Source organism: Rhodnius prolixus, unplaced genomic scaffold, assembly GCF_049639745.1.
Source record: "Rhodnius prolixus isolate KJV_2025 unplaced genomic scaffold, Rpr scaffold_12, whole genome shotgun sequence".
Classification (NCBI taxonomy): Eukaryota; Metazoa; Arthropoda; class Insecta; order Hemiptera; family Reduviidae; genus Rhodnius; species Rhodnius prolixus.
In genome coordinates this window covers 5,381,123-5,407,334 of record NW_027411635.1, presented here as the reverse complement: position 1 = coordinate 5,407,334, position 26,212 = coordinate 5,381,123, and the positions used below count along the sequence as shown (strand labels likewise).

General features: G+C 35.5%; 1 protein-coding gene and 1 long non-coding RNA gene across 2 annotated transcripts in view; one reads left to right on the top strand and one right to left on the bottom strand.

Moving 5' to 3' along the window:
* Window positions 1-26,212, top strand: part of LOC141461712 (uncharacterized) — a 432,780-nt gene that overhangs the window by 385,371 nt on the left and 21,197 nt on the right. The gene's annotated exons all lie outside the window — the stretch shown is intronic.
* LOC141461708 (uncharacterized) lies at window positions 2,067-5,003 on the bottom strand. Its single transcript, XM_074142974.1, has 2 exons — window positions 2,916-5,003; window positions 2,067-2,803 (listed from the first exon to the last, which is right to left on the bottom strand). The coding sequence occupies exon 1, from the start codon at window positions 3,973-3,975 to the stop codon at window positions 2,929-2,931; it is 1,047 nt and encodes a 348-aa protein (XP_073999075.1). The 5' UTR covers window positions 3,976-5,003; the 3' UTR covers window positions 2,067-2,803; window positions 2,916-2,928.

Below are 26,212 nucleotides of genomic sequence, written 5' to 3'. Positions count from 1 at the left end.
TTAGGTGTATTCATTAGGATTGTGTTTTGTCGGGCTGGTTTATTGGATAATAATCCCAGAATGGAGTGTTTGTTAGACAATGTTTCTAAAGAGAGTGCAAACAATGAGTGCATTGCTGTGCAGCCCGCGATCGGCGACACTGTAAAGTAAATAAAAGGACACCAAAACACACAATAGTTTCATTGTAAACACAATAAACCAGGGGATGAATGGTTATTAGTGTGAAATAATTTTGGTTAAAGGTTTTCACGAAGTTGTGCTGTTATATTAAGCAGGTGAATAGGTCATGAATAGTACAAAGTACCCGTTGGAGAAAAATAAGGATGGACCAAAAAATCTAGATTTTTGTTTTCAAGAAACCACTTTCTTCGGACAACAAATTTTTTGAAAATCAAACTAACCTTTACAGAGTTTTACATAGTGGGGGCTAACTACTCTTCCGAGCTTTGAGACCAACCCAAAAAAATGCAAATCAACATGAAATTTTAAGTCAAATGACACCTTATTCATGAAAATCGGTCCAGCCGTTTAGGCGCTACGTTGTTTACAAAAAGAGAAGGTAACAACAAGAAAGGGAAGGGATTAGATATGAGGTTAGCGCACTGGATTCCTACGCGGAGTTCTCAACGACGAGGGCACAATATCCTAAGGCCAGCGGAGCACTAAAAAAAAGCTCCGGGCATATTTTGACGAGCCTTAAATAATAATAAACTCACCGTGTGCCAATAACCTCAGATGTTGATGCGCCTTAAATCATTAAAAAGTAGAATTTTTCTAATGCAGTTGTTTTCCAATTGATAGATTGCATTCCTAAAGTTCACCAAGAATTAGGTAGGTGTAACAGGTAGTAAAGAATGTTAACTAAAAGTTTCTACAGACCTGTCAGTTGCACTTTTTGTTTGCATTAGTTTTGCAGAGAGTTTCTGTGCACTGCCGGCCTGTGGACCGTGTTCTCTCGTTATAAACAACACTGTCAACCACCGGGCAGTAGATGTAAGAAGCTCCTAGTAAGAGGAAATCTAAGGATTAGTGGCTGGATTCGAACCTTGGGCTCTGACAATGTACTCTAACCACTGAGAATAATCCCTTTCTTCTTTGTAACAGTTTTGTTTTGGATTTAAAAATCTGTCCAATCCAAGAGAGTGGCTTCTTGATCATTGTAATGGCTGCTGGCATTTCAAACCTTTCAAGCACTTTCTGCTTTTGACTCACTATAAACAATTACTAACCTCAAATTAGAGCCCTTTCAAGATCTTTCTGATTTTACTCACTATAAACACTTACTGCCCTCAAATCAGAACCCTTTCAAGCACTTTCTGCTTTTACTCACTACAAACACTTACTGCCCTCAAATCAGAACCCTTTCAAGACCTTACTGCTTTTACTCACTATAAACACTTACTGCCCTCAAATCAGAACACTTTCAAGACCTTTCTGCTTTTACTCACTATAAACACTGCACTCAAATCAGAATCCTTTCAAGACCTTTCTGCTTTTACTCACTATAAACACTTACTGCTCTCTAATCGGAACCCTTTCAAGACCTTACTGCTTTTACTCACTATAAACACTTACTGCCCTCAAATCAGAACACTTTCAAGACCTTTCTGCTTTTACTCACTATAAACACTGCACTCAAATCAGAATCCTTTCAAGACCTTTCTGCTTTTACTCGCTATAAACACTTACTGCCCTCAAATCAGAACCCTTTCAAGACCTTTCTGCTTTTACTCACTATAAACACTGCACTCAAATCAGAATCCTTTCAAGACCTTTCTGCTTTTACTCGCTATAAACACTTACTGCCCTCAAATCAGAACCCTTTCAAGACCTTTCTGCTTTTACTCGCTATAAACACTTATTGCCCTCAAATCAGAACCCTTTCAAGACCTTTCTGCTTTTACTCGCTATAAACACTTACTGCCCTCAAATCAGAACCCTTTCAAGACCTTTCTGCTTTTACCCGCTATAAACACTTACTGACCTCAAATCAGGACATGTTAGTGGGAAATAAATATCAAAACACCATAATTTTGGAAAACGAAAAAAACAAACGTTTATTTTATAAACTAAGTTTTAAACAACTCTTATTAAACTTAGAACAATAATAAAAATAATTCTACAATATAGTTATCTAGCAAATATTTTGCAGGCTATACAATGATGAAAACAAATAAAATAATAATAAGATGAAAAAGTAACTGCTAGTTTCAGTCATGCTAAACTTTATTATGCCGAGCTTTCGACCTAGGAACTAGGTCCATCTTCAGGGCTAATTTACAATATACTATTTTACATCATTAATGGGTTTGTGTATCTTCTGTCTTGTCTGTTCATGGACTGGACAAGTTCAGACAAGACAGAAGACACACCAACCACAATGATGTAAAATAGTACATTGTAAATTAGCCCTGAAGATGGACCTAGTTCCTAGGTCGAAAGCTCCGGCATAATAAAGTTTAGAATGACTGAAACTGGCATTAATTTTTCATCCTATTGTAACTATGGATTCAGTCACCAAGAATAATGAACAGCAAAATAATAATTATTATAAAGACGCTGCAAAACTGGTCGATAAAATCAAATAATTCAAACAATAATGCTAAAAAAATCAAAATATTCTACACTTTTTTCTGGATAACCAAATAAATTGTTGAAAACGTTCAGTTACAATTGGTTATATACAAACCCACTCTTTACAATTACAAGTAACTAGAAGATGTGAGATATTTACACTCTATCGTTTGTTCTATTTGCCTTGTTGTTCGGATACTTTTATCTCTTCAATAGCCTTCACTATCACCTGAAAAAGTTATTAATCATGTTAAAACTAACCTCAAAGAAAGGACAGTATCTGTGGAGCTTAAATAAAATCAGCTAATTTTAGTAACTTGAGAATTCTCTAAACTACTCACCCTAACGCAGTCCTTATAGTGGCTCTCGAGTCAAGAACATTAATTGTTTGTGGCATAATTTCATGGTTTTGGCTCTAAATATCCGTAGCTGGCTGTTGAAAATTTTTGTTACATCATCATCGAGTTCAATTTTTAATAAATGTTTGAATTTGCTAAAAATTATTTCTATTTCTGGTCGTAGATCAAATAAAAACGCCTTTTGACTCAAGTTCCATGATCCCTTTTTGTAAAAATAACTTCGCATTTCGCAAATTGTTTTTAATACTTGAGGATGTTTTTTCAGCATCAAAGGGGTGATGGGTAAATCGAATAATTGTCTGAGAAAAAATACACAATTTCCTGGATGTTGTGCTTTTAAATTCAATGCTAGTTTCACATGTCTGTATAGATTTACCATCCGAGACTCCGTTTTAAAAAATCTAATTCTTGCTTGCCGTTTACGTTCCAATAGAAGTCGTCTTCTAATTTCAAAGGCCTTTAACTTGGTCCAATCGTCCATCTCCTGGTAGGCGCATACAGTTTCGCCCCTTTTGATGCGCGCTTTTAGCAGATAAGCCTGCTGCATCACGCTTTCATGCCATTCGGTTGCTCTTTTATCGTCTGCAAAATGAGGACAGTTAAGATTTAACGGTATGTCAATCTGTACCCCTAAAGGGTCAGTAACTAAAAGATCAGTAAACTCTTCTCCATCCTGTTTATCTGTAATATCTTCACATTCCGTTTTTAACGGTTCATCAGTCAATCTAAGTTGCGCCATTTTATCTAGAATAGTTGTCATAATATTCATATCTTTTTTTAAATCTTCCATTGCTTTTCTAAAGCATTTATTCTTAATCTTCAGCCTGTCTACTTTCTTATTTTGCATACGTTTGCATAATCGGTGTTCTTTTAGCACTCGTATTTGTTTGGAACCATAAAAATACACTTCATAACGTATTTTGTCACCCTTATTTTCTTTAATAGAAAATATTTTTGCCGGCCAATATGGAAAACCAGACATTTTAGCAAATACTGTTTCACCAACTTTATATCGATTCCTTTCAAAGGCACTTCTATACATTTTGCTTGAATGAGAACTAACTACAATTAGATAAACTCACTACTGAGAACAGCTACTGTATTAGGCAGTGTTGCCAGAGCGCCTTTTTTTTTAGCAAGAAATGTCTCTTAATCAGGTCAACCGAGAAAATATTTTAATTTGGTTTTTTGGCTTTTTCACCTTATTTATTATTACTACGCACAAATTTTAAAGTAAATTTCAACTAATATTAGTTTTACTCAAGTATTTCGTAACATTTTAACGTAATACTTTTTGTTATTGTTCATGGAACCCCCCGAAGATATTTTCCCAAGAATCTAATCACCAGGTATAAGCCCCCAATTGGGGTTCGCTTTTAGGAATTATTCTCATCTTTTAAACACTTTTTTAATCAATACGTAACTGCGTATAACCCCAAATATGATGAATGAACAAGTACAAATCAAATTAATGGTAGAAAATAAATTAATTAATTAATAAAGCTGAAACGAAACAAAATAATAAATAAATCCTATAGTAAATATATAAATCACTTGAACGGCTTGAATGAAGGCCATCCAACGATGACCATCATAAGTTAATGGTTAATGCAATTTACCGATTAAATTGAAAACGAAGAATGCCCAGCTTATCGTTAGAGCAGACGGTCGCGAGGCAATCGGCGCTTCAGTCTACGAAGTGTAGGATTTGAACAGAAAGGTATTGCGGGACAAATTGCGTATTAAAAGGGATTATGATGTAGGTAAAGTTTGGAGTGGAATTTGATCCAACGAGATTGGGTAAAGCCAAAAACAAATAGAATTACACAACAGGTCCAGTGTAAATGGTATGGTTGTTCATATTACTAAAAGAGTGATTAGTTCGTAGGATTTTTGAGTGAAAGGTTTTGGATATTGTTTAGGATTGTACAGATTTGTTGTACTGTTAAGTTCAAGTCCATAAGTCCAGATCAAGTAAACTAAGTTACAAGTTGTGTTTGCATGAGTAAATTTTTGAACATGTAATGCTACAAAATTATAAAAAATTTTAACCTAAATACTGTTACTATTTTCGCCTACACACGCCTATTCTAGGATCTATTTCTCTAAATCCTCACCTTACTTAGAACTACCCCAAATTTTTGGGTACGCCAAAAAAAAAAATAAAATAAAGCGAACACTCATTCGATTTTCACTTACTTTGAGAGTAAATTTGAGGTTCCAACTCATTTATATTTAATTCTTAAAAATCGTAAATCTGCGCGATTGTAATTGCTTCTTAATGAGAAAAATGTAGGATTTCTTAATTTCTGTATGATCAAAATTATTTTTAAAATAAATTTTACTTATATAATACAATATACAGTGAAAAAAGAATCCCGAATAAAAGACTTATTTATCTATTTCTTCATATAGATGAGGTCCTAGATGCTTGTATAAATGATTTAGAGGGTCTATCGACCTAGATAATTCAAATACCTTGCCCGACCTATCAACCCTTACTTCTCTAGGGCTCTACCTAGAGTAAACTCAACCTTTAAGAAAACCACATGTTTACATACACCCTTATCTCAAGTAAACAAACATCATTTCTACAAGAAATAAATCCAAACTATTTATAATTCTATCTAGTATATATTCTATTATGTTTGTATAGTACCTCTGAAAAGATTTTATTTATTCCTAAAATAAACAAGAATTATTAGTAATAAAATTTGTATAGCATCTTTTTTTTTGGTGGCTCGGATTAATTAATCCGAGGATAAGAAAGATTATTGCCCAATTTGAGTCATAAAAGCCGTCCAACTATCAAATTAGGTGTCGTGGACGGAGGCGACTAGCAAACATACTTTACAACAAAGTTCTCATATTAGACATTAAATAAAATCCAAAGCCTCTAGACAGGGAATGGAACCTACTACCACAGTACATAATAAGCTTTGCAGGTCACGCCTCTAACCGCTCGGCTACAGTGGTGCCTACTGGAACTTAGAACGCTTAGTCTAATTTAAGTCATTATTATTATTATTATTTATTTAGAGAGAGAAACATTTTAATGCAAATATTTGCAAAACAAAGGGTGCTGCCCAAATAGATCGGGTTGCTAGACACACAGCGTACCAATCAGTCAATCAAGATATATAGACAAAGTGGAAAAAAAAGAAAGAAGTCAACACCAATAAGATAAGATAAGATGGTAGACGGGACGGGACCTATGCCCCATGGCACTGCAGCCACAAAAGACTTATTGTGCCAGCCCCTTCTTAGTTCTAGTAAGCGAACCCTCCCCTCCTAAAGAGGTTGAGGACCTTCCCTACTAGTTCTTTTTGCGCTACTATCTCCTTCGGCCTCAACGTTCCAAAGGTTTCATAGCGCAAACGTTCGATTGCAACGCTATGATTAGGTATGATAGGTATGACTGTACGTGTGTAGAGCCAGTGGGTCATCTTTGGGCTAAGACCCCATGTCTTCCCACAGGTTCTAGTTATTCCACAAAGGGCCTGTTTAGCCCTTAGTGTAACTCTCTCTATCTGCGCCTTCCAAGTGAGTCTGGTGTCCAGGACAATGCCCAAATACTTGACCTCACCCGACACATCCAGAGTTTTACCAAAAAATCGAAGGTTTTTGTAGCTCTCTCTTTCCCTTCTCCTTGTAAAGGGAACCAGAGTAGTTTTAGAAGGGTTCACTGAAAGCTCTACCCTTCTACACCAATTTTCTATAACCTTGAGAGCTTCCTGCATGAGTTCAGCCACGATTATCTCGTGCCTACCCCTGACCACTACAGAAATATCATCTGCATAGCCATGGACCGAGAATCCATGAAGGTCTAGCACCTCAAGTAACTCATCTACGACCATACACCAAAGGAGCGGAGACAAAACCCCCCCCTGAGGGCACCCCCTAACTGTCGTTAACTCCAGCGATTCCCCAAAAAGAGTCGCTGTGATTCTCCTTGACGATAGCATGTTACAGATCCATCTTGAAACAGTGGTCTCCACGCCATGTCTATCCATCGCCAAGGCAATTGAACTGTAGGTAGTGTTACTGAAGGCACCCTCAATATCCAGAAACACGCCCACAGCTGTCTCCTTGCAAAATACCGAAGCCTCCAACTCCTTAACCAGACAATGGAGGGCTGTCTCGCAAGATTTGCCTGTCTGGTAGGCATGCTGATTGGCATGCAGAGGCCGTTGCTTTAAAGCCACCTCCTTAATATACATGTCAATCAGTTTTTCTAGCACCTTCAACATGAACGATTCTCAACACCAATACTACACCATTGAGAGATCCTCAATTCGTCAGGCAAAAAAAAAAAAAACGAAAATCGTTCCTAACACTAATACAACATGTCAACAAAATAAAATAAAATAAAATAAACCAAACCAGCAGATTACTGAAAAAAATAAAATAAAATAATCCATTTCTGTAAATACGTTTCACAGCTCTCAAGATGACCTTGTTTCTCAGGTCGAAAGCTGAAACATTAGTTACTAATGGATTAAGGGACGGGATTAGCACAGTGATTAGTGAGTTGGGTAATCCACTCTAAGATCCAAGATTCGAGTTTAGTTGCGTGCCCTTATATATTTATTATCCTAAGTGTCTTTTAACAGTACAGTGTCCGGTAAAAGACTGTATACTCTTTGACCGGCACCCCGGCAGTGCCGCTATAAACCGCTGATGAAATCATTTGGATCTAGTTGATTGTATCCAGGTTTTTTTTAAAAATAAATCTATTTCTAAGAGTTTTCTAAATTTTGTATCCATCATCAGATATTGCATTCATTATGTTTCTGTCGTACACTAAACTTGGTGAGTTATTAGAAAGAAAATGAAACAAGTTGCAAGTTGCATTGTTAAAATTATATTAATCTATTACCTTTATTTGATTAATCTCCATGATTCATTGAAAACAAATTAATACTTGTAGAAAAACAAAGAGTAAACAATAATGTAAATATTAAGTGATCGAACGGCTAAGTAATATTACTCTCGTTTTCTGCTTTAATTTTTCGCTTTTCATTATTTTATGATATTTCGTAAAAAGCAATCTTAATTTTTTGTTATTTTGGAATTGCAGAATATTCCTTTTCTACAAAAAATACACAAGGATCAATTTTTACTTGTCCGCGATTCGAAGAATGCGGTATTAATTCGTCTTGAATTAATTAATATTAATATTAACAAATATTAATTTGTAGACAAAATGGTGTCTTACGCAATTTTTACATAGTTAAGAAAATTTTAAGGTGCTGAATCGGGTGGGTGTGGCCAATAAAGCCTACGGTCTGACCAGGAATGCTGTGGCCGGTAAAAAAGAGAGGTCAGCAAAAAAGTGAAAATGACCGTCTTCAAGACCATCTACTTACCTCTTCTTCAGTATGGGGCAGAATCATGGACTATGCTGGAATAAGCATGCAAGCCGGGTTACAGCTGCCGAAATGAGATTTCTCCGCCGGGTCGAAGGGAACAACTAAGCGTGATAAAATTAGAAATGAAACAATAAGGAGCAGCTTAGAGGTACAACCTTTCGTAACCAAGTTGGAGAATCGGCAGTTTGGTGTGGTTTGGCCACATCTACTTACCTCTTCTTCAGTATGGGGCAGAATCATGGACTATGCTGGGATAAGCATGCAAGCCGGGTTACAGCTGCCGAAATGAGATTTCTCCGCCGGGTCGAAGGGAACAACTAAGCTTGATAAAATTAGAAATGAAACAATAAGGAGCAGCTTAGAGGTACAACCTTTCGTAACCAAGTTGGAGAATCGGCAGTTTGGGGTGGTTTGGCCACGTCTGCAGGAGAATTGGAGAGGAGAAGATTAGGTGTTTGATGGAGGCCAAATCAGAAGACCGTAGACCAAGAGATTGGGCTATTTGGATTACATCGGGTGATTGACACAGAAGCGAGGTCAGACTAGGTCTTCTGTCCAAAAATAGGCAAACTACAAGGAAGAGTACATCCGTTGGTTAAAGGCCTAAGTAAAGCTCGACGCTGAAAGGCATAAGGGCATTAGACAAAGAAGAAGAAGAAAATTTTTGGAGACATAATTGTCTTCTATTATATTTCATGATGCAGTCTTGCTGGAAAGCCATATTTGTTCAAATAATACCCCATAGCTCAGATAGATGGCCGATACCTAAATTCGAACTATGAAGCGTGTGTATTTTAAGTAAGTACCGTTTTGAAATTCGTCCGCTCCAATGCTGTTTACCTCCATCTGTCAGGAAGAAACCTGACGCTATTATGGAAACATTCGACCTTGTATACATTTTGTTTTTGAGTATTTAAAATGCCTTCGCCAATTGAGAACTCTGCCGACTGTGAAATACGCACATGTGATTCGTTTCCCCGAAATCCGTCGGGGGATCCAGTGAAGTTAAAATACGAGAAAACATCATGAGCAGTGGTTATGGTGTGGAAATGGGTTAGAGCTTTTTTTAATGTTCATGATATTAGAACGAATGGGAGAGGACCTGCAATCATTACTAAAAACATTGGTGCCGAAAGTTGATGAAAAAATTAAAGATAGCTACCCAGTGCTACCAACTGTTTTAGCATTTGAAGATACATCTGGGTAGTTAGCGCCACGAACACGATGATGAGGTCAAAACGACCGTGTTGCAGTGGTTGTCAAATCAGGTGGCCGACTTCTACGAGGATGAGATTCAAAAGCTGGTTGTATGATACGATAAGTGCCTTAATATTTGTGGCAATTATGTAGAAAAGTAGATTAAGGCACCAGGCTTTCATATAAAAATAAAATTGTTAAGAAAAGTATACTTGTTTTTCTTTTACTTCAAAACGGTACTTACTTAAAAAACACGCTTCGCATATGAACAATGTTTTACGAGATAGGATCATTACGTGCCACTATTAGTTCAGAATTTCGAACTAATACTAATATATTGTAACGAAGTGACCTTGGCGCCGACTCTTGGGAGGGGATGGAGCCTATAGTTCGTGGAGAGGCCGCTGGGAGGGGCTAACAAAAGTCCAGACTTTACCAGGGCCAGACAGAAAGGCCTAGATTGTTCTGTAAGTTTCTGTCGAACTCTAAGAACGTTCCACTAAAGTATAAAAAAAAACAAGTGAGCGGCCCCAGTCAGTCAGTAGTTTTTACAGAGTTTTCTTCAGAGTTAGCGAGTGAGAAAGCAGTTGAAACTCTTATTTTTAGCTTACCTGTTTTTCACTGTTTCTTGAGTAATTTTGATATGCCCTTGTACCAGCTTCTATGCTCTAATACCTTCTATGTGAGATACGCGTCTTTTTTAAGTTGGACTTAAATTGTCATACTACAGGTTTATTTTGTAGTAAAGTTCATTTTATATAAATTGTTATTATTCCTTTTATTTTCAAACTATTTCACTATTTACCACTCATGATTTTCTGATAGGAACAAATCTATCAATCCCATTTACATCGAAACACACTGTGATTAAAATTAAACTGTCATTCGTAGATTAAACTTGAACATTAAACATTATTAGATTTATTATCTCATCTAAAAATGTGTCGAGAAACTAATTGAGTTTCCTTTGCTAATTTACTATCTTGTTCTCCAATAGCAAGCTAGCAAAAATAATTATAGCAATTTTCAGATATATTATAAATTTCCAGATTCGATATTTTCTTAACAGTATCTTGATCTTATAATTATCAAACCTATTACGTTTTTCCCAGCACCAGATATTAAAAACGTGCTTATAGCTGGGAAATCTGTACACCCTTCTACCATTTCAAATTACTAGCCCATTACTATCAGGAAATCAATAGACTGCTTCTTCCCACGGAATTAGTTACTGGATAACTACAACGCCTAAGTTAAAAAAAAAATCATAGATCGTCTAATAAATATTTTTTTAATTCAGCAATATTCGAGTGAAATAAAACAAATATTACAGTAAATGAATATAAAGGGTGATCCATTTAAAACGCACCAATCGCTAATAACTTTTTAGGAAAGCGAAATTTCGAAAAAACCCACGAAGTAAACTATATGCTTTTTTGGGTCTAGTTTTCAAATTTTCCAACCCCCGATGCTGTATCTTCATTTTTGGCGAAGTTACGGCCAAAAACCTGATTAAGGTTTCATAAGGACCACTGATTTTGACAATGATTATGAAAACTATAACATAAAAAATTGTGAAAAATGACGTTGACCTCGTCTGCGATCTATTAGGTATTGTGAATGGTTTCTCCCACTTACAAAACCACGCTCATTACCACTAGACAAACACCCACACTTCCCTGGCAAGATATTCTTACCGTAATCATAGGTCAAGAAGTCTTGCATACGAGGTACTTTAAACTGATGTGATGGTTACTTTTATTTGATGATAAAACAAATTTATCCTGATTCACCCACAACCATTACATTACACTACATTTTTTAAAAGCTTCAAATATTATCATTTTTTTTTCTTTGCGTCACAAATAACATTTTTTTCGCAGTCAGAGGACCTCCCAAAACGCGTATTTCTGGTGGAAAATTAATATTGAAAACCGATCATGAATAGATAAAATTGTAACTTTTATCTTATACAGGGTGTATACGGAGGAGTGGTCGAAACTTCGGGAGGTGATTCAGCAGCTCAAATGCAAGAAAAAATATTCTATTCACTTTGGCCCGATTCTCAACAGTGTCCAAGATATTTGCATTTTTAACTTTTCCGTCGATATTCGCGTTTTCCACCACACAAACGGCCGTAACTTTTTTGTCCTTTATCCTACAACAAATCTGCTTATTCCAAACGAAAGAGCATTAAATTTCCTATAAATTTGTTTGGTACAGAGCATCAAAATGATTCTAATAACAACGAAATGTTTACTTGAATGTCTAAAAATTTCGTTCTCGATGATTTTTGTTAAAATTTTCAACTGCATTTTCTCAATGGTTAATGAATCAAGAAATCACATAATTTCAGAAAAAGTTGCGCATTTATTGAGTTTCAAGATCATATGGATTTTTTTGGTTTTTAATAAAACCCTACCCCGAACAGAGGGGTGTAAATGCAGAAAACTGGGATTTTGCGAACTGACTTTTCATTACTAATTTACTCAAATATCAATTTTTATCATTTTAGTAACCATTTTAGTTTAGAACAATTATTATTTTATAAAACGGAAGTAAAAAATAAAGTAGCAATAAAACACAGAAGTGAGAAAGTACAATAGGCAGGTACCTAGTTAAAATTGCTACAAAAATCGTTCGAACTACTCGTATTCAAACAAGGAGGTTGAGAAGAATTGTGGCAAATTTTTAGTTTCTTGACTACAATTGTTTGTGCAACATATTTTAACGACATAATGGAGGGTTTTTTTTCATCAAAGTTAATTAATAATAATTCAAAACTAATCAATTTTTGGAGAAGGAACAAAAAGAATGTAACCATTTTATTTTTGAATTATTATTAATTAACTTTGATAAAAAAAAACCTCCATTATGTCATTCGAATAAGTTGCACAAACAATTGTAGTCAACTACTGCGTTTTATTGCTACTTTATTTTTTACTTCCGTTTTATTAAATAATAATTGTGAAAAACTAAAATGGTTACTTTTCTTTTTGTTCCTTCTCCAAAAATTGACATTTGAGTAAATTAGTAATGAAAAGTAAGTTCGCAAAATCCCAGTTTTCTGCATTTACACCCCTCTGTTCGGGGTAGGGTTTTATTAAAAACCAAAAAAATCCATATGATCTTGAAGCTCAATAAATGCGCAACTTTTTCTGAAATTATGTGATTCCTTGATTCATTAACCATTGAGAAAATGCAGTTGAAAATTTTAACAAAAATCATCGAGAACGAAATTTTTAGGCATTCAAGTAAACATTTCGTTGTTATAAGAATCGTTTTGAAGCTCTGTACTAAGCAAATTTATAGGAAATTTAATGCTCTTTCGTTTGGAATAAGCAGATTTGTTGTAGGATAAAGGACAAAAAAGTTACGGCCGTTTGTGTGGTGGAAAACGCGAATATCGACGGAAAAGTTAAAAATGCAAATATCTTGGACACTATTGAGAATCAGGCCAAAGTGAAGAGAATATTTTTTGTTGCATTTGAGCTGCTGAATCACCTCCCAAAGTTTCGACCACTCCTTTGTATACACCCTGTATATCTCGACAAATTTTAGGGATATCGAAACGGGATCAGTGTCATTTATCACAATTTTTTATGTAGTTTTCATAATCATTGTGAAAACCAGTGGTCCTTATATAACCCCAATTCGATTTTTAGCCGTAACTCCGCCAAAAATAAAGATACAGCATCGCGGGTGGAAAATTTGAAAACTAGGCCCAATAAAACATATAGTTTACTTCGTAGGTTTTATCGAAATTCCGCTTTCCTAAAAATTTATTAGCAATTAGTGCGTTTTAAATGGATCACCCTGTATATTGGTTTAGTGACAGTAAAATATTAAATTAAGTATTCAAAATTGGCGATGAATCGGTCCAAATAAAAACAACAACTCGTCTTTTTTTGCCAACGTTTCGGAAAAAAAATATATTGCCTTCTTTAGGGCGTGGCTATGCGGGTTTGTTGAGTTACAGAAAACTGAAGAAGGCAATGTATTTGTAGAAACGTTGGCAATAAAAGACGAGTTGTTATTTTTATTTGGACCAATTCCTCACCTATTTGAATCCTTAATTACGGTAAAACTTAATTCAGTTTATTATATTATTTAGGTTCTCAATTTTGAATTGAAAATTCTCGGTCAGGACTCAGATAAATAACACCCAAATATATATATATAACGTTCTGAATTACTTTGTTGCTCGAGCTTATTGTGGCATTGCACCCAGGTGCAATCAGATTTTAAGTCAAGTTTTGAAACTCATTATAACGATCGTGCTGGTACTCGATTCCAGAATTTGTTTCTCTTTGTCTCCATTTTATAGCAAGAACATTTAGAAATAATCCATTGCAAGCCTTTCCCATTTGAACCTAATAGAACATGTTTTCAAATTACTCAAATTCTATATTTAGTAACAGATCTATTTTTAGGATAGCACTTCTTTCTCTTTTCCCGATTCACCCCTCGTTATTAGTTGCAAAATTTTAGTGCAGAGCGCGATCATGAACTCTTGTCAGTTCACCATTTACAGGAAGTCTTATTACTGTTATTTAATACATGAAGAAAAATTTATTCAAGCGAACAAATTAGACAGGTTAGAACATAATCTTTCCTCTAAATTCTGTTTTAGTTTGTTGTACGGTGCTAACACCTGTATAATGTATGCCAATTCCCAGTTGGAAGAACATCGTTCAACCGCAAATGCATATGGCTTTTAAGAGTCTTCAATACTCTTCTAGAACTCGCCAAGGGAATCAAGTAAAAACTTGGACATGACAAATGGTGGACCGATCACTTTGAAGTTTTAGTAGGGCTCTAAAGGGAGCAGTGACGTCACTCTTCCTTTAACAGTATCAAGTTATTGTAAACACGCATAAGTAAAGTAGTGCCATTTTTTTAGGCACGGGTCTTAACGTCCTTCTACCATATATACGAGGTGTGACTATTAATCAACGAGACTATTGCTGTAAAACATTTTATTTTATATTTATACATATTCAGTAATTATCACCTTCAATATACACCCTACAATGCTCCATGCGAATTTACCATTGTTCGAAACAGTGCTGGAAGTCTTTTTCTGTCAGCTCCTGCATGACGCGTGCCGCTTTTTCTTTCACAGCTTCAACGGACTGAAATCGTGTTCCTTTTATTGCAGATTTGACTTTGGGGGAACAGATAAGAGTCACACGGGGGCCAGGTCAGGCGAATAAGGGCGGATGGCTTAAAACTGGGATGTTGTACTTGGCTAGAAAACGTCTTGACAGACAATGGCAGTGTGAGCCGGCGCGTTGTCTTGATGGAGAACCCATGACTTGGTTCTTCCACACATCGGGTGGTTTTTTTTCCTTACTCTTTTCACGGAGTTGAGCAAGCACCTCACGGTAGTAATGTTGAATAATTATAATCGATATTTTCATCTGTTTTGGACGTGAAAGGGCGACCCGGGTGGTCATCAACTCCGACGTCTTCTCGGCCATCTTGGAAACGCTTGAACCATTCAAAAACTGGCGCACGTGATAAACATTCGTCGCCATAAACTTCTTTTAATAAAAGATAAGTTTCAGTAGCGGTTTTACCCAGTTTCATGTGAAATTTCGCGACAATTCGTTGCTCTACTACAATGTGTAGTATCATGGTTTTCGGCAAAACGAAACTAACACCTCTTACACAAACGACGACGGTTCCGGTCAGACAGATTTCTTTACAAACACGTGTGAGACGCTGCAATCCGAAAGAGAAGGCTTTACGCTGCACAGTTGTCGGTCATTAGGATTTGGCGCATGCATAGTTCTTCTGTAGCAGCATCAGTCTCGTTATTTAATAGCCACACCTCGTACATATACTTTACTGTAAACATTTTTTTTTCTAACAAACAAAACGTAGCTATATGCTGGATTCGAACTGGGGATCTCCCACTTACAAAGCCACGCGCTTAACCACTAGACCAACACCCTAATAATATTATCTACCTAATTATATCAGTGGATTATTATTCAATTAAGGCTCCAAGGCTAAGCCTACGCAAAATATAATTTAAAAATCAGCTATTAAGTATTTAAGTTTATTTTGTTTTGGATTTATAATTTTTTTTAACCAAATTTTTGATTATTTTTAATAAAACTCTGTAATTTTAAGTACAGCAAATCTTTTTGCTTCACAAACGAACAAAGTCAGGAATATTTACGACTTTACTGCCGAAAGGCTGAATCAAATCACAGCCATTTGCTCGTGCGCAGTAGAGTGAAATGAACTGCTAGAGAAACAATATAGCTACGATCTTTCACGAAGTCTGTTCGGATAGCTACGGTATTATTGCGTGTTATCTATCTTCTTAGGCTAGAGTAACGTTTTTTTGGAATTCCTGATTTTTCCACTTCCAAAAAGTTTGTAATCCATTTGGTAAAGCTTTTTTGGTTTTGTTTTTTAATGTTTGCAATTATTTTTTTCTTTATTTAACCGTACTGCTATTTATCGAGTTGGCGCGGGTATTGGTGTAGTAGTTACGAAGCGTAACACAGATACCCGGGGACTTAGATATCCATTCTGGTCATTAAATAGAAATATACTTCCGTTACTGAGAAGTTTTTGGTTTTATTTTCTTAATTATGATTTTAGTTTTTTAACTTTTTGCAATAACATTTTGCTTGATTTCTACATGCGTTTATTCTTAATGTATTCCGACGCTACAGATCAAGATGGTTCCTTGGCCTGCCTAATAGGGGTTGCCCATTAAGCCCTACTCCACGGCCAAACGTCCACTGCCTCCTATTCTTCTCATGTCTGCCAACACACTATAAAGCTAGCTATCTTGTTTTATGGACGGCCTCTTGGCCGACTATTGCACATTGAAGCCTCAGTTATCCCTCTACATCTCGTCTCTTCTGCCATCTTATAAAGAAAACCATTAAAGGATTCTCCAAAGAGGTTGTAAAATTCTCTAATCTTTTCTTGTATTTCATCTACAGTCCTTCTTCTATCAGGCCTGAAGATTCGCCTTAGTACTTTCTTGCTTCAACGTTCATGTTTCACCATCATCGTTATGTGAACCAGTGTTTATTTCAATAAATCTTTGTTCCTAGGCTGAACGCGCTGTTTCTCATTATATGGTAAAGAAGTACACACTTTCTCAGACTCAGGGAACGTCAAGAACGGATGAGAACTCGAAATCGGAAATCTGGCAGGATCGATCTAGCCTAGAGTATAAGAAAGTAAAAACTAGGTCTCTCGGCCAACAGATTTTATTCAAATTGGGAATTCACTTAGTGAAACTATTATACAATGAAATGACATTTTAGAGAGAAATTTACATTTATGCAAATAAGTACAAAGTTATAAGAATAATGATGTCTTGATATTTAGATATCAAACTATTTGAATGAAAGCATTCGAAAATTGGAATAAACTCATCTAATATTATCTTAGGACAGAAATAAAAGAGGAAAATACTTAAATACAATTTGAAAACGGAAAGGTCTAGCTAAACACAACACACATTAGTTTTAAAATTACAATTGATAAAAAATTCTAATTAAAATATTTATTAAAACTGTCCGGTAGGACAGTTGTATAAGGGTTGATCGTCAAAAAGTGCACGAAAAAACGTAACGTTGAAAAACACCCAACTTTGACAATTTTTTTTCTCTTTTACTGTGAAAGATAAAACAACACATATAATAGATTTCGAGAAAAAAGTTGCTGAAAATGAGCAAAAATGGCATTTTCTGAAAATGTTCTTATTCTTCTTGTTCAGTTGTAAACAGATCAAAAAGAAAAACGTTATAAAAAATCAAACAAATTATGATGCTAAAAAAATCCCAAACTTTTAAAACATACATCAATGAATTTGTTTATTTTTTAAATTTATATTTATTGTAAAATAAAAAATCGTCATTTTAAGTTCATTATCCGATTAAAACGATTTTTAATTTATGTAGAACGTCAAGCATTCAAAACACATAGTAATTAATCTGGATTTATAATAAATAATATAGATTTCTACAATTACATTCTTAATCAAGTTGTCCTTCCCACAATTTTATATATATGGAATATGAAACAGTTAAGATAAGCATATTTTTAGGACAGCTAATTATTAAAGTATTTTACTACAAGTAATAGTTTATGAGAAAAAGAAGATTACATATTGGAGGTTTTCAAATTCCCACAAATTTCAAACTTTATTACTTTTCTTATTGATCAGAATTCAATGAATTCATTACCAAATTGTTCAGAATTGTTACCCTAACAAGTGGTATAAATTGAAATGTTTTAGTGATAATAGTTATTGAGAAGGTTACATTTTGTAGGATTTGTAAATCCTTCAAATTTCCAACTTCCATGTCACTCTTTGTATTGTTCAAATTTTAATGAATTCTTAACCGAAGTGTAAAGAAAACTCTGCTTTCTAGCTGGTATAAATAGCAATGTTTTAGTGATAATAGTTATTGAGATACATCAGGTTAAATTTTGGAGGTTTTGAAATACGTTCAAATTTTAAACATCTATATCTCTTTTCGTATTGTCAAGATTTTAATGAATTCTTTAGCGAATTATAAAGAAAACTCTGCTGTATAACTGGTATAAATCGCAGACTTACAATACAGCAATAATAGAATAATAATAGAACAATAGAACAGAGTAAGAAAATATAATTACTTGCAGAGTAAGAGAAAGTAAACGCTGTTGATATTGGTAGCAAGATATTGATACTGGTAGTGTTAGAGAAAGTAATTACTACAGAGTAAGAGAAAATAATACTGGTGGAGTAATTACTACAGTGTAGGAGAAAATAATACTGGTAGAGTAGTTACTACAGACAGAGAGAAAATAATACTGGTAGAGTTAAAGAAAGTAATTAATACAGAGTAAGAGAAAATAATACTGGTAGAGTTAAAGAAAGTAATTAATACAGAGTAAGAGAAAATAATACTGGTAGAGTAACAGAAAGTAATTAATACAGAGTAAGAGAAAATAATACTGGTAGAGTAACAGAAAGTAATTACTACAGAGTAAGAGAAAATAATACTGGTAGAGTAACAGAAAGTAATTAATACAGAGTAAGAGAAAATAATACTGGTAGAGTAACAGAAAGTAATTACTACAGAGTAAGAGAAAATAATACTGGTAGAATTAAAGAAAGTAATTAATACAGAGTAAGAGAAAATAATACTGGTAGAGTAACAGAAAGTAATTAATACAGAGTAAGAAAAAATAATACTGGTAGAGTAACAGAAAGTAATTACTACAGAGTAAGAGAAAATAATGCTGGTAGAGTAACAGAAAGTAATTACTACAGAGTAAGAGAAAATAATACTGGTAGAATTAAAGAAAGTAATTAATACAGAGTAAGAGAAAATAATACTGGTAGAGTAACAGAAAGTAATTAATACAGTGTAAGAGAAAATAATACTTGTAGAGTAACAGAAAGTAATTACTACAAAATAAGAGTAAATAATAATACTGGTAGAGTAAGAGAAAGTAGTTTCTACAGAGTAAGAGAAAATAATACATCCATCCATTCAGTTAGGAAAATAAACCAAATCTTCTAATTCCACCATCCCTGACTTTAACTATATTTATCTAAGTTTTTTTTATCCTTTTCATTTTCTTTTCGTATCCATTTCCTTTGCTAGCCTTAGTAAACTACAATAATGCAGCAAACAAAGCCCATTTCTATTCAAATTACTACTGTAATTACGTAGAGTTTTTGCGTCATCTTATTTATTTTTATTTGTTCTTATTTTCTGTAAGGTGATTCGCTTCTCTTAATATCATTTCTATTTACGTTAATAAATGCTGCAGCGAGATTACTAGACCTTAATTCAAAACTTATTTCGCCGCATCGTTAATTGTATTAATTTAATTCGTATTTCTTGACAAATTGAATTGTTTTTACCATTAAATAATCATTTTATTTGAATTATCCATCATTTCTTGACCTGATATGGTTTCTTTACTTTATTGTTTATCTGAACCTAACACAAACAGCAATAGAATGATATGTTGGATCAGTTAATATGTTTCCTATTATTTTCTTTGAAGTTGAAATAGCAAGAACCAACGTTTGACCAACATTTAGCATGCTTGCTAGTTGATTTAGATAGGGGAAGGCATATTATTCCATTCGCCCCCTCGTCGGCTAAATCGATGAGATGAGAGGGGATGATGAGTGGAGATACTTCAACTGACCAATGCTGCACCATACCTTGCTCAGCTAGGTGCTGAATGTGGAAGCCAAAAGGTTCCGCATGGTACACAGATGGCTCTAAGACGGAGGAGGGTTTAGGAGCGGGAGTGTACGGGGTGAAGCCGAAATGTAGATTTTCGGTTAGCCTAGGGAAACTGGCTACAGTTTCTCAGGCTGAGCTAGCTGCAATTAGGTTCTGTGCTGCCGAGATTGTTGGACGAGGAATAACTAATTCTAAGGTCGTAATTTCCTCGGACAGCCAGGCTGCTCTACGAGCTATTAGTTCCTTCCAGGTCAATTCAAGGCTGGTTTGGGACTGTCTAAGTACCCTGAAGAAAATTAGTGACCAAAATAAGGTCTTTCTGGTGTGGGTGCCTGGTCATTCAGGCTTAAGGGGAAACGAAGTGGCAGATTTATTGGCCCGGGAAGGCTCTGCGGGACACTTCGTTGGCCCGGAGCCCTGTTTTCGGGGTTTCGAAGTGTGTGAAGACTGCGGCCATTAACTTATGGGTGCAGAATAGGTCTCAGGAGTGGTTGCTTGCCACCACTGGGCAGAGACAGGCGAAGTAGTTTATTAAAGGCTATTCGCCGAGGCTGACTGCAAAATTAATCCGTCAAGGCACAAAGGGGCTATAAGGATAATTGTAGGCTTATTAACTGGGCCACTACAGGCTCAGAAAATACATGCATCGCATGGGCCTGGCAGATGATAGCCTCTATAGGTTATATCAGGAAGAGGAGGAAACGGCACTGCACGTGTTGTGTCAGTGTGAGGGGCTCGTCTGGGCTACGGATGTTACTTCTCGGGGAGGAAAAAACCAAGGCCTGTGAGCTTTACTCAGGAGCCGCTCTCCAGCATCAGGAGTCTAAAAGGGTGAGCTTTAGAGTGAGGGAAGCCACAATAGATCCAAAGGGGTCGCAGTGGCGTAGGCCTTGAGGCCGCCCTAGTCTAATCTAATCTAAGGTTCCGCATGCCAACCCAGCTCGAGTGGGCAAAAGAAGAAGAAGAAGTAAAGTAAAAGGATCCAAAAAAACATCCGATGGTACATCACTGTAGAAGTACTCCACATGAAACATTTTTTTTTTATAAATCAGGAATAGATCTAAAAATAAAAGTAATAATAATAATTAAATCCTCAAAAAGTTTCAGAATCTGGCCAAAAATATTGTAAAGTGCCACAACTACAACTAGTGCCTGCCACTAGTAATTAAATAATAAGTGTGGGTTTGATAAATAATAAAACTCGCTAAATTTGTAAGTAATAACCTGATTTATTAACACATTACCTTAACTAACATTAACATTTACTAGGAACTAACGCTATTCATTACAGTCACCATTTACAACAGTCACAACAGTTTACTGTTACTTACTCACTACGTAACGCGACAAAACTGTTCCACGACTGACCACTGGTCCGCACTGCACCGAATTGCACTAGGCTCAGCTGCACTAACACAGCTCTACTCACTAACTGACTAACCGCCTAACTGGCTAACTCTGAAGCACTCCGTAACACTGACTCTCTCAAACTGTCACTTCCAAAGTGTCTCTCCAAACTAACTTTCCAAGACTCACTCTCAAAGACTAACTTTCCAACGACTGACTCAAAGACTAACTCGAAAACTGACTTCTCCAGCTGTGTCTGCCTCCTTTTAACTGCGACTGCCCCACTCCGTCTGTCTCATGCCCAACTGCCGCTCACTTGCTGAGGAAAACGCATACTGCCACCACCCCAACTGGGGCCGCCCTCTTCCAACTCCGTCTGTCTCACTCCAACTCCGTCTGTCTCACTCCAACCTGCCGCTCATTGGCTGGAAAACACATACTGCCACCACCTCAGCTGGGGCTGCCTTCCTCCAACTCTCTGTCTCACTCCAACTCCGCTGTCTCACTCCCACCTGTCAATCACTGGCTGGGGAAAACACATACTGCCACCACCCCAACTAGGGCCGCTCCCTTAGCTGGCTTTTACACAGCGGTGGACCGTTATAGGCTACGGTCACTAAACTCCTAGAACAATCTAGCCCTTTCTTTTCCAGTTCAGGTAGAGACCGGCCCTTTTGTTCACACAGTGGTGGCCTGTTACCGACTTTGGTCGCTCAACCCCTAGAACAATCTAGGCCATTCTTCTTTGCCCAGATCAACTTCGTTACAATATCTTTCCAATCATGAACATTATCTAAATTAACAGTGACGTAAAGTTTGTGTTTTTAATAAAATTAAATATTTCTTTATACCAGTAAATGTTTTGAAGAATGAAGCTGGTGATGTAAGACTAAAAATAATATCAAAGTGATCTGTATCTCTTAATAATCATAATCAATAAAGGCAAAAAAAAAAATTATATCAAAAGAGACCTTTATTGTGAAAGAATTTAAAGAATAAAGTCAACTCAATATTATTTCTTAAATAATTAATTAATGAATCAGAGATATTAAAAACAAAAAGGACAACCTCTCAAGAAAAAAGGAAATAATTTACAAACAAGTAAAAAAATACATTAAAAAAAGAAAAAAAAAATGAAAATGAAATACAATTTTTAATTAAAAATGTGGTTCGTCCACAGTTGCTTGATAAGATCAGCGATAAAATTTGTTATTATTTCTCGTTAAATTAAATAGCGCAAAACAAAATGCAGTAAAAACATAACAACAAAAAGATATTTTCAACTAGAAACGTTAAACATTTGTGGAGAGGAACTGTAATTCTAAGTAAGACCCAAATCTTGAGATGGATCGAATCGTTTTCAAAGGTATTTAAATTTTAGAGTACCAATTAGTCAATTGAGATAACCTCACTGTAGAGAAACTTACAGTAAAATTTTAATTTAACAAATAAATCTATTGGGCATTGCCAATGCTCGAACTTAGTTATTACTAGGGAACGGATTCGAATGTATTTACATATTTTTTTCTAGGCAATTTACAGACGTTTTTCAACTAGAAGTATTCATACTGACACTTTTTAAGCCGTTTGAGTCTACTTTTATTTCACATATTTCCACATGTTTGGATGTTATCGCATATTTATACATATTTGATTAAAATAAATAAATATTTCTACATATTTAATCAAAATATGTACATATTTTTTCATATTTTTCATTTTGGGCATATTTTCATAATTGGGAGGTGGTTGACAGGAACTGTGAACCACAGACTGTAGGGCTGTGAATCACAGTGGGTACAATGGTTATTGTAATTTACACAGAATGCTGCTAAACAGTGACGGGCACTTGCTAGTTCTTTGAAGTTGTCTGTTCTTTCAGCTCGTTCGTTGAAGTGTCCAATTCATTTCGTTCGGTCACTTAGTGTATTCTTTTTTGGGTGAAATGCCACGAACATCGGCCTCAAACAAACAACTGGTTGCTAAATATCTTCGCGAGTTTCCAGCAGAACTTTTTCGAAGTGATGGAGACATTTTGTACTGCACAGCTTGTGACAAGCGCGTTTCTTGCTCTCAACGTTTCCAAGTCACCCAACATATTGCCACCGGATCGCACATAGAGAATAAAAACAGAAAGAAAGAGAGGACGTCCTAACAAGCCTTCCTTACATCTCCATCATCAAGTAAGTCTACTCTGAGTACAGATCTGTGTCGGGCTTTGGTTAGAGCAGATATCCCTTTCCACAAACTTAAAAATCCACATTTCAAAGGATTTTAGTCGTTACAAGTCCATCTTACGCCCAGATCGTCGTCACTTTACGTTCCAACATTTGAAATTTCATGTGGTTGCAACCAACTTCGAAGAGTGAAGTTTTCAAAATTGAAAATTTAACACATCTTTTTATAAATAGTGAAAATGTTCTTTGTTGTATAAATCATTATAACTTGTAAAAACAATTTATTTTGTTCCTAATAAATTATTATAAATTGTAAAAATGTTCGTTTCTTGTATAAATAATTATAACTTGCCCCCCCCCCCCAAAAATTCCATTTTCATAAAAGAAAATGTCCATTTTACTTAAATATTCCAGAAAATATTTTAAGAAAATCACATATTTTCCACATAATTGACGAAAATAAATGCATATTTTAATTAAATATTTGGCATTTTTAAATACATAAAAATCCGTTCCTTAGTTATTACCAATGTGGAGTCATATTGGACTCCATAATTTACTTCAATTTTTTTTTACATTGATTTCAATTTTAATAATAAAATTTGCATTAAAGGATGAGAAAGAATAGGAATTAAGAACGGAAAAAACAAATTTTGTCCACAAATCGGGCTTTAACATTTCACGCAGAAGGAATTAACTTCAACTTAGGATCGCAGTAATTTCAGTATTTTCTAGAACCCTGACTGGACTGCTTTCTGATCAAGAGCTTTTTCATTTTTCTTAATTACATTCACTATTTTTTCAGTTACTATGCGCTGTTGACACGGATCGGAAATTACCCAATTTGCTGCAAGTATTTGCTGCAATTCGGACGGAAAATCAATTCTAGAAAGAGGCTTTTTTCTTGTGTCGATACTTTCTATGAAAATTATGTAAATTTATCAAAAAGCATTTAGGCAATAAATGTTGATCATATTAAAAAAGAAACCCAATGACTACCTTCAAGTTTTACGATTAGCACACAAATTTCGATTCACTGAATCATTATGTAAAGATGAGTGTAGCAACCCAGTTTATTGAGCTTCCCTTGGTACGATACCGCTGTAACATTTACGTAGCTCAAAAAAGAATAAACACGAATGAATCTTGCTTTCGATTCTCATAATCTATGGAAATATAAATTTTATTGGCACTCAATAATATCAAGAGGAAAATCTCAGAATTCTTCGCGAGGAAGGCAGCAGAAGGGTTTGAAGTAGAAGTAAATTTCCCTGTAAGGGCAGACCAAATTGGTAATCTGGAGTCAAGTTAATAACAGAAAATCTACTTATATTACCAATCAGGAGTCGAAATGACTCCGATATGTTCGCGTGTAATGCCAATCTGGAATCAAAATTACTCTAATGATTCAAGTAAAACTAATCTGCAAAAAGAAACTAAGAATTCCACAGTCTTCAGCTCGTGACTATCGAGTGGTGAAAGAGTGGGGATAGCGTATCTAAGAGCATTTCGGGATAGCTATGAGAAGTGGGGAAACAGAGAACATTCCTATTTTTTTTTTGGAGTCAAATTGACTTCAGATTGGCAATACAGTGTTAAGGCGCGTCTTACATCCGAAGTCATTGACGCCGAGAGCTTTTCTTTTAGTGCACTGTCTGGCTTCGGTGACGGTGTCCTGTCGTTGAGATGGGCTGGACTCAAACTCGCGATCTTCGCGTTGGAATCTAGTAAACGCTAAACACCCTTCCAAAATCTATATATTTTTATTTTTATTTTTTTTTTGGCGCATCAACAGCTGAGGTCATTAGCGCCCGGAGCTTTTTCCAGTGCACTGCCGGCCTCCGGACAGTGTTCTCTCGTTACAGACAACACTGTCCATCACCGGACAGTGAGCTGTAAGAAGCTCCTAGGAAGAGAAAATCTAAGGGTCAGCTGCTGGATTCGAACCCGGGACCTCCGCATGGGAGTCCAGTATGCTAACCTCATAGCTAATCCCTTCCCTTCCAAAATCTATTAGTACCAATTTTGTTTTAGTTTTTTAATCTATTAAAATATTCATTTTTAATCGGAATGTTTAAAAAAATATATATGCACGGTGAACCAGTAAGTAATGTCCAATAGGCCTACTGTGTGTAGTACATCTAAAGTGGAGTTCAGTGACTTGTAAGCCAACTTCATATTTTCCACTGTTCTTGAGTGACGTCACTTTAATTTTTTTTTTTTCTAAAATCATTACTTTTTCCCAATAAAAATGTTATTACTCAGAAAGTTTTAGTCCGAATTGATTCTGATGACACGGTTAGAAAGACAGAGAAATTTTCTAAAAATTGATACCATTTCGAAGCATAAGTTATTCTCAAAACAGCCTCAATCTTCCTCCGAATGCTGGAAAAATAAAAGTAATCGAAATTTTTGAAGAAAACTCATTAGGCCCTTATGTGATCATTATCAGACCTAGGTGCTGGCACTTTTTATAAAAGTTTCCCTGTTTAATGGGCTTTTCAAACGGTATATCATTTTCCAGGATTCCTTTTATCTTCGTACGAGAAATTAAGTTTGTTTTTGCAAGAAAACGTGTTCACGAGCACTCAACAGTGTTAGTTTATCAAGTTGTTTAATTCATTGAAAACTCTTTTAGATGGACCAGTAGTCAATTTTTAAAGTAGTTTGTCTTAAAATAAGGAAGTCAATGGTTACAAATTGCACTTTAAACATTTACTTCTGATCTCACTGAAATATTTGAGAAAATGTTAGGAAATATCACTCAAGAACAGAGGAAAATATGAAGTTGTCCAATACGTCATTGAACTCCACTTTAGATGTACTACACACAGTAGGCCTATGGATCACCTTTAAAGCAAGGAAGCCTTTTATTCCGTTTATCCGGAATTAAAGTAAGAATTTCCTGATTGGACATTGAACAGAAGTAGAGAATTTAGATTTAGTAAAGC